Below are 8,599 nucleotides of genomic sequence, written 5' to 3'. Positions count from 1 at the left end.
ATGTTTAAAGTGGGAGAACCCTGGGCTATTAGACACTGACAAGAGTTCACTGCTGAAGCTTCTGTGACTCTTTCTCTTCAAAATTAAAGCAGAAAGTTTGAGACTTTTGGAGACTTTGGGAGTTCTTTGTCTTCTTCTTCTTCGTCTTCTTTGTCTTCATCTTCTTCTTTGTCTTCTTCTTCATCTTCTTCATTGTTTTCTTCGTCTTCTTTGTCTTCGTCTTCTTCTTCATCGTCTTCTTCGTCTTCTTTGTCTTCATCTTCTTCTTTGTCTTCTTCTTCATCTTCTTCATTGTTTTCTTCGTCTTCTTTGTCTTCATCATCTTCTTCTTTGTCTTCTTCTTCTTCATCGTCTTCTTCGTCTTCTTTGTCTTCATCATCTTCTTCTTTGTCTTCTTCATCTTCTTTGTCTTCTTTATCTTCGTCTTCTTCTTCATCATCTTCTTCTTCATATTCTTTGTCTTCATCTTCTTCTTTGTCTTCTTCATTTTCTTCGTCTTCTTCTTCATCTTCTTTGTCTTCGTCTTCTTCATTGTCTTCTTCTTCTTCTTCTTTGTCTTCTTCTTCGTCTTCTTCGTCTTCTTCTTCTTTGTCTTCATCTTCTTCTTCTTCATTGTCTTCTTCTTCGTCTTCTCTGTCTTCATCATCTTCTTCTTCGTCTGCTTCTTCTCCTTCTTCGAGTTTTATGGTGGATCACAAACAACTTATTCAGGTGCACACCACCACCTACTGTACCGGAGTGTGTAGTATCATGATAACATACTTTATTTAATTTAATTCTATTTTAGGAGTCCTTCTGAATCTGTAAAGTCCTTAAAGACCCATGAAACAGCATCTTTACTTCCTTAATGTGATGTATTTCCTGTTGAAACAGGATGTTGGGGGCAGATCAATCCAAAGTGTAAACCAATGGGAGATCAGTTAGGGAGAGGAAGGCAGTTTGATTGGATGGGAGGGGCGGAGGGGTGGGACTGTTTCAAAATCTGTGACCTTTGATTGGTTGATTGGTTCCCCCTCCAGGCGGTGGTGGTGGGGAAGCTGGCCACCTGCTTCTTCTCCCTCATGGTGTTCCTGTCGGTGTGTAAGGTGTTTCCTGTGGAGAGGAACACGGACGATGACTTCATCTCCGACACGCCTCTGCACAGCCGGGTGGTCTACCTCTACCTGTCCATGCTCACCACCCGGCCCAAGTACTACTTCGTCTGGACGCTCGGTGGGTCCGCGCTCCGCTCTCTCTCTGCTGCTGGTGTCTCTGTTCGTCTCTCTCTCTGCTCTCTTCTTCTTCTTCTTCTTCTTCTTCTTCTTCTTCTTCTTCTTCTTCTTCCTCCTGTATTTCCTCTCTCTCTCTCTCTCTCATATCTCTCTTTGTCTCTAACTGCTTGTTCACACTGCAAGCGACTTGGTTGATTTGTCTCTCTAGTCGTGTCAATTGTGGGCGGGGCCAGAGGCTTCGATTGCATCTATATAGTGGACCAAAAATAAATAAATTAATAAATTAATAAATCATGTATTTTTCACTGGTTTGGTACTGACTTTATACCAAATGACTAACCCTAACCCTAGCTAGCTTGCTAGTGCTAATTAGTTAGCATTAATGGAAAATAAACAGAAACAATTTCAATGTCTCCACCTGACTGGGAGTCTTCTCTCTCTCTCTCTCTCTCTCTCTCTCTCTCTCTCTCTCTCTCTCTCTCTCTCTCTCTCTCTCTCTCTCTCTCTCTCTCTCTCTCTCTCTCTCTCTCTCTCTCTCTCTCTCTCTCTCTCCCTCAGCGGACGCCATCAACAACGCCGCAGGCTTCGGCTTCAACGGCTACAACAGCGACGGCTCTCCGCGCTGGGACCTGATCTCCAACCTCAGGATCCTCAATATAGAGGTGAGGAGGATCAACGCTTCACATCATGAATCAACAGCAACATGTTGAACTGTGGCTCCTCACATCTTTAATCATCTCCCTCCTGTGTGACAGATCTGATGTTTTTAGGGCAATGTGAACAGAAAAAAACACATGGAGTCTGATCTTTTCATTTCTGATTGATATCTGATCCTGTCCTGATCTTCAGACTCAGGTCTTCTCCACACTGATCCGCTAAATTTGAAAACAGTGTTTTCGTGTCGTTTGAGTTTCCGTCCACTCAGTGTTTCCAGGCCGTTTTCTAAAAGTTTCCCGTCCGCACTGATACGCAGAAAAGACAGGAAAACGGTGAAACTTTCCCTATTGGGCATGTGCAAGCCTCTGACCCTTGCTTGGGTCCAGACCTTTGACTCCACCCGCTCCACCAGTTGACTGATTCTGGTCTGGCATCGTGACATGAAACAGCGGTTTTTCGGTTGAAAAATGATCGATCCGATGAGCGCCAGGGGGACTAACGATTAGCCAATCAGAGCCACGGGCGGGACTAACGCTGCTGTCAAGCTGTGAGCCGGAACCAAGGAGGAGTAACAACAACAATGGAGACGCTATAGACAAGATGGACGCTGCTATCCAGGCTGTTCTGAATCCATTAAAAGTACCAATTACTTTGAAATCCGCTCTCTGTTGTCAAAGATGCTCTATGCTTTCTGAACCGTCTCTGGTGTTGTCATGGTTACGCATCAGCGTCGACTTAAAATGGCGTTAGATTCAGGCGGATACGTCGGTCTCTAGTGATTGGTTAGGGAAAATCGAATCCCCCTCCCCCACGGAAATCTGTTAGAGTGGAGGCAATGAAGACTGAAGATGGAGACGGAGTGGAACCAGTTGACAATTCTGTCTGATATCAGGCAACTCTGACCCATGACCTTTATGTCGTTACCATGGTTACCACTGTTTACTGAAGTGTTGTCATGGCTGCAGCAGCAGAGCCTTAAGCCAACAAGATCCAAATCACGACAAAAGACAGACGAAAGCGAGACAGACTTGTTGAGCTACAGCCTGAGGTCACATGACCATCCCACCTCAGCGTTTTGGAAAAGCTCCGGTTTCCCCGTCCACACTACAACAGGAAACTGGCGTTTTCAAATGTATCCATTTTTGGTGGTAAAAAACGCTGTCGTAGTGTGGATGGGAGGCCAAAATGAAAAATAAAGATGCGTTTAGCTGGCATAGTGTGGTTTTCCTCCTGAGAGTTCCTCCTCGTTAGCCGTTTTCTGTGTGGGGGGGGTTGATTTTCCCCCGAACCGATCACTAGTGACCGACGTATCTGAACCGATCACTAGTGAACCGATCACTAGTGACCGACATATCGGCCGCTCTGACATCACTTCAGTCACATGATGCTGCAGCCAGCCTCTACATGTTAACAGACATTTACCAACTGACCAAGAATGTCGTCCATTTAAAGACAATCTGTTGGTTAAGGAGGTGATTTCAACAAATCTATTCTGCTGAAACACCAATGAAAAACCATCGCACGAACGGTTCAGACTTTAGCCCCGCCCACAAAGGCTCTGATTGGCTGAAGTGTTTCTCGGAGCGAGAACAAGCCGTTGACGAGGGAAACGCCAGACTCTCTGAATCGCTCCTCAACATCTGAAGAGTGGAGGGACGAGATTCAGGAGTCCGAAGCAGACTAACACAATCCTGAATCTGATCCAGATCTGCTCTGAGGCGGTGTGACCGGTCAGATCAGGATTCATGTGTTGTTTTCATCTCTCCTCACAGGACAGATCGCGTCTTCATCACTGTTCATCACATCACATTCTGACGTTTCTCTTGGTTTTATTCCAGTTCGCCACGAGCTTCAAGGTTTTCCTCGACAACTGGAACATCCAGACGGCTCACTGGCTCAAACGGTGAGCAGGGAAACACAAACTGCACCTTTCACCTCTGCAATATGTCATGTGTCTGTAACAGCTTGCATCTTATCATGTTGTCAGTCATTTTGAAAACAGAAACTGGCAGCCAGACTCTAATGCGCTTTGTGCAGCTTTAAATAGCAGAGTGCAGGAAACAGATGTGCAGTAAACCTGTAGGTTTGCCTCAAGACTTCATCACACACAGAACAGACCGACTTATTTATTAATTTATTTCTGTTTTCTCTGTTTTCATAATGCAAGAAAACATTTGCAGTGACACCAAAGAACCGTTCTGTAATTAAAGAGTTTTGGTCCAAATTGAGAAATCCACTGTTTTGGAAAAAGTGCCACATTTTACAAATCAGAACAGATGATGGTACTTTTCTAAAGAGCAGCAGTGAAGTCCTTCATTGAAACTTTGACAAACTGGATCCTCTTTATATTTAGATTTGATCAATGAACTGCAGGTAGTGTTTTTTTGTGTTTTTATTTCAAAAATGGATATGTAGTGTTTTAGAAATGAATCCCTCTGTTGTGAACTACAATAGGAATGCATTTTAATTCCACTAATGGGTTACCTCATACCAGTGGTGGAAAGTAACTAAGTACATTTACTCAAGTACTGTACTTAAGTACAATTTTGAGGTACTTCTAGTTTACTTGACTATTTCCATTTTATGCTACTTTGTACTTATACTCCAATTTCACATTTGGCAGACGCTTTTATCCAAAGCGACTTACACATGAGATTTTCATACAACACAAGCAAGTTTACTCCAAGGATACTCCACTACATTTTAAAGGGAAATATTGTACTTTTTACTCCATTACATTTATTTCATAGCTATAGTTACTAGTTACTTTTCAGATCAATATATTATATTTAAAACATTTGATCATCTTTATAAAATAACTCTAAAATAGCATTGTTATAGATTAGACTACCCAAAAGTATAGCTAAATTGTTAAGATTAGCTTCACATTGGCAACTTTAAAATGCTGCTTACATGTACATGTATGTCAATAAATCAGTATTAATATTCCGATAATTTATGAAAAATATAACTCTCTAAATGGGGACAGTTTGCATAATGAGTACGTTTACTTTGATACTCTAAGTACATTTTGCTGCCAATACTTATGTAGTTTTACTTAAGTAAGATTTTGAATGCAGGACTTTTACTTGTAATGGAGTATCTTTACATTGTTGTATTGCTACTTTTACTGAAGTAAAAGATCTCAGTACTTCTTCCACCACTGCCTCATACTTATTTAATGCAGGAGGTGCAGGTCTATCAGCTGGTTTGCTTTAGAACGCTGCCATCTACTGGTGGAAAACCATCAGGCAGCAGCAGTGTGGATCTGAAGCAGCTCAGTCCCAGTTTCAGTTTGAAGTTAATGAAGACACAATCTAATGACAGAATTTGGTCAGTAATATCCAAAACACTGAGATAAGAAATCTAACAGAAAGTTGTCTCAGGTCTAAACTGGTCCTGCAGGCTTAGCTGCTGGACAGAGCAAGGCACTAACCTGCAGGTTTGGGTTGAGTTCGATTTTCTTTATTCATCTTCCAAGAGAGAGACCAGCCGGTTGTTGTGTGTGACCCTGCTTGTGTCTCTGTGTGACTTGTGAACAGGGTTTGTTACGAGCGTTGCCCCTACAACCCCACGGCGGCCACCTTCATCCTGTCGGCCATGTGGCACGGAGCGTATCCCGGCTACTACCTCACCTTCCTCACCGGCATCGTCATCACACTGGCCGCACGAGCGGTGAGCCGACCGGCCGCTTAGAGCAATACACTGAGTTTTATGGTCGATTGTCCTGTTGGTCAACTTGTTGCTGAGTGATGAGAACAGAGACACCAAAACCATCCATGAGTCCCTGGTAGAGCACTGGCTCTGGTGCTCCATGCTAACAGTTTAGCGTACACTATGTTCAGTGATAGGATTTGATTTGATTTGATTTGATTTATTTGATCATTTTAAAAACAAGTTCCATATATGCAATATAATGTAATGCACCTGGTTAAAAAACAATCAAGGATAAAACACAAGAAACTACAAAACTTATTTCCATTGTGGTCCAAGAAAAGCTAAAGTGTTAGCATGGAGCTAACACTTTAGCTTTTCTTGGACTAGATATATACTATGTATATATGTATGTATCTACTATAGTGATAGTAGCTCCATGCTAACACTTTAGCATACACTATGTTGAGTGATAGTAGCTCTACGCTAACACTTTAGCATACACTATGTAGATTGATGGTAGCTCCACGCTAACACTTAAGCATGTTGAGTGATAGTAGCCTCTAACATCATCTGAAAAGTGAGAAAATGAGAACTTGTAGCAGCTAAAGCTAAATGGAGAGTAATTTTAAATGATATGAGTCTAAATCTGGCAGTTTTGTGTAGGAGATTTGTAAAGTTTACAGAAAATATGAAACAAAAATAATACTGTTTTGAACTAGCAGGGACTACTTTCCTTGTTTCCACAGTTAGTGAAGGTGGTGGTGATGGGAGACTGTTTACAGCTAAAAATCACTACGCAGTGGAGGAATACGTGGTTACTCACCTGAAATAGTTCCAAAAATAATCCCGGCTACATCAGCTGCATTCAGTTAATGATATTTCATTTTTAAAATGTATGTATCTACAAGCTACATACTATAAACACTACCAACGTTTTATTACTAAAAGCTCATGTTATTCTGTAGTGAACTGTGTGAGTGTGAAGCAGATGAATAAAGGGTTAATGATGTCCGTCCTGCTGCTCTCAGGTCAGACACAACGTTCGGCCATACTTCCTGGGATCGCCCGCCCACAAACTGGTCTATGACATCATCACATGGGCGGCCACCCAGATCGCCATCTGCTACACGGTGGTGCCTTTCGTGCTGCTGTCCGTCGGCCCGTCCATCAAGTTCTACAGGTCAGTAACTGGGAGACTGGAGACAGACTGGGAGACAACCAGCAGACACCTGGTTCATACTGGGGAACGTTACTCTGTGTGTTTGGAGTCCTGTTCTGTTCTAAACGTGAAGTTTGGGATGCAGCAGACGGATGAAAAAAGATATTTCCCCCCAAAAGTTTACTAATTTTTCGCAAATTGGTAAACTTTTTCTGTAGCAAGTTGAGCTTTGAGCTTTTAATGAAAAGTATCTTCTAATTACAATACATTGATTTCATTTTTGTTATTAGTACTTCAAACCAATGTCATAAAATAGAACCAAACTCAGATTTTCCTTGTTTCAGTTTAAATATATCTCTCAGCAATAAAAAAAAATACTGTATAGAGACAGACTGAAGTCAATGGGGACCTGTTCTTTAGAGCTCCAAAACAAAAACAGCCAAACAATCACACTGTGAATAGAAATACCTATACACCATTATTTGTCGCAAATCAATCAGCTGTAGTTCAGATTTGCACTAAATGATGGTGTAAATATACTGTAGGTCTTTGTGGAACTCTGAAGAACTGGTCCCCACTGACTTCAGTTGTTTTGGAGAAGGCTGCAATGGAGTTGTGCTGCAGCCTCCCTGTGTGTTATATGGACAAACTTCACCTGTGTTTCAACTGGCATGAGGGGGAGGAGATGAGGACAGGATTTTCATTTTTGGGTGAACTATTCCTTTAAAAAGATGAATCACTCAGAAGTAGCTGACTGTTGTGGATTGAAACTTGGTCTTCATCTGAAATTGGTCTTCAGTCCCCAGCCCTAAACCCTTTATAGCCTCTTTAGCCCTGATGTTAATGTGAACATGCTAACGCTAGCTGCTACTAGCTACGTTAGCTAGTGTGCTAATCAGATGTGTTAACAACAAGACAGTGATGGTTAACTGACCAGATGCTATGGTTAGCTAGCTAACAAGCTGACATTATCTAAACACTAAATCAATCAGATGGATCAGTGATGAAATGATCAGTTCAGTCAGAAACAGACAGAAATTAACCGTCTGTTCAATTCTGTTGAGATGGACAGAAACACTCAGCTTTTCTCAGCCTTTGTTACTAACAGTTGAGGACCTCCAACATGGCCGCCAGAGGACAGTGTGTTAGATCACTTAAAAGCCCTCGATAGTCGGGCTGCACAATTAATCGAAAAGAAAAAAAAAAATCTAAAAATGCAATATGAACTACTTCTCCTGAGGCTGCAGTTATGTTGCTGCTGAAACTGAACTCCTAAACATGATGTTCTGCTGCCCAATTTCTGGCCTAAAAATTAAATTGCACATTGTAAAAAAAAACATGTATTGTATTAAAACACAGCAAATCTTAACCACCAACATCTGTTTCTGTTGTTTGATGAAAAATTATATATATTGAATAATCTCTGTCTGTCCAGGTCCTGGTACTTCAGCCTCCATATCGGCTGCATACTGCTGGCCGTGGCGCTGCCGGTCAAACCGAGACATCTGCGTCTGAAAGAGCAGCAGAAGAAGATTCCCCAGGACCCGGCGCCGCGCCACCCGGAGGCCACAGACAGCAACTGCAACCAGAAGGCCAAAACCTCCTGAGGCGGCGGACAGAGACCGAGACTGAGACTGAGCGGGAGCCGGGAGACGAACTGTCCAACACTGTATTTCATCCACTTGTAAAGAAAGACGAGGAGAGGAGGAGGCGCGTGGGACGGCCCGCCTCCCGTCTGCGGTTTTTTTTTTAGCGGGGCAGAAACACGGAGCGAGAGGGCGGAGCGGGTCGGAAGGCGGACCGCTGTGGGATCAGGACTTTGCGGACGGGAGGCAGGGAGGGAGGGAGGATCGAACCTGCTGCAGCGTTTCCCTTCACAAGTTTTTCTTTGCAAGGTGGAGCCAGCGCCCAGACA

At 42.8% G+C, this 8,599-nt stretch overlaps 1 protein-coding gene across 1 annotated transcript in view; it reads left to right on the top strand.

Moving 5' to 3' along the window:
• mboat2b (membrane bound O-acyltransferase domain containing 2b) overlaps positions 1-8,291 on the top strand; it is a 20,235-nt gene extending 11,944 nt beyond the window's left edge. The window contains exons 6-11 of the mRNA XM_071512827.1: positions 1,020-1,212; positions 1,770-1,873; positions 3,707-3,771; positions 5,411-5,543; positions 6,554-6,705; positions 8,120-8,291. Of these exons, the coding sequence (XP_071368928.1) occupies positions 1,020-1,212; positions 1,770-1,873; positions 3,707-3,771; positions 5,411-5,543; positions 6,554-6,705; positions 8,120-8,291 (819 nt within the window). The remainder of the gene's footprint in view (positions 1-1,019; positions 1,213-1,769; positions 1,874-3,706; positions 3,772-5,410; positions 5,544-6,553; positions 6,706-8,119) is intronic.
• The last annotated feature ends 308 nt before the right edge of the window (positions 8,292-8,599 follow it).

The sequence above is a fragment of the Centroberyx affinis genome, unplaced genomic scaffold (genome assembly GCF_046629955.1).
Source record: "Centroberyx affinis isolate AG114_WGS23_722 - 3 ecotype Tasmania unplaced genomic scaffold, CSIRO-AGI_Caff_v1 ptg006568l_1, whole genome shotgun sequence".
NCBI lineage: Eukaryota > Metazoa > Chordata > Actinopteri > Beryciformes > Berycidae > Centroberyx > Centroberyx affinis.
This window is presented reverse-complemented; position numbering and strand designations above follow the sequence as displayed.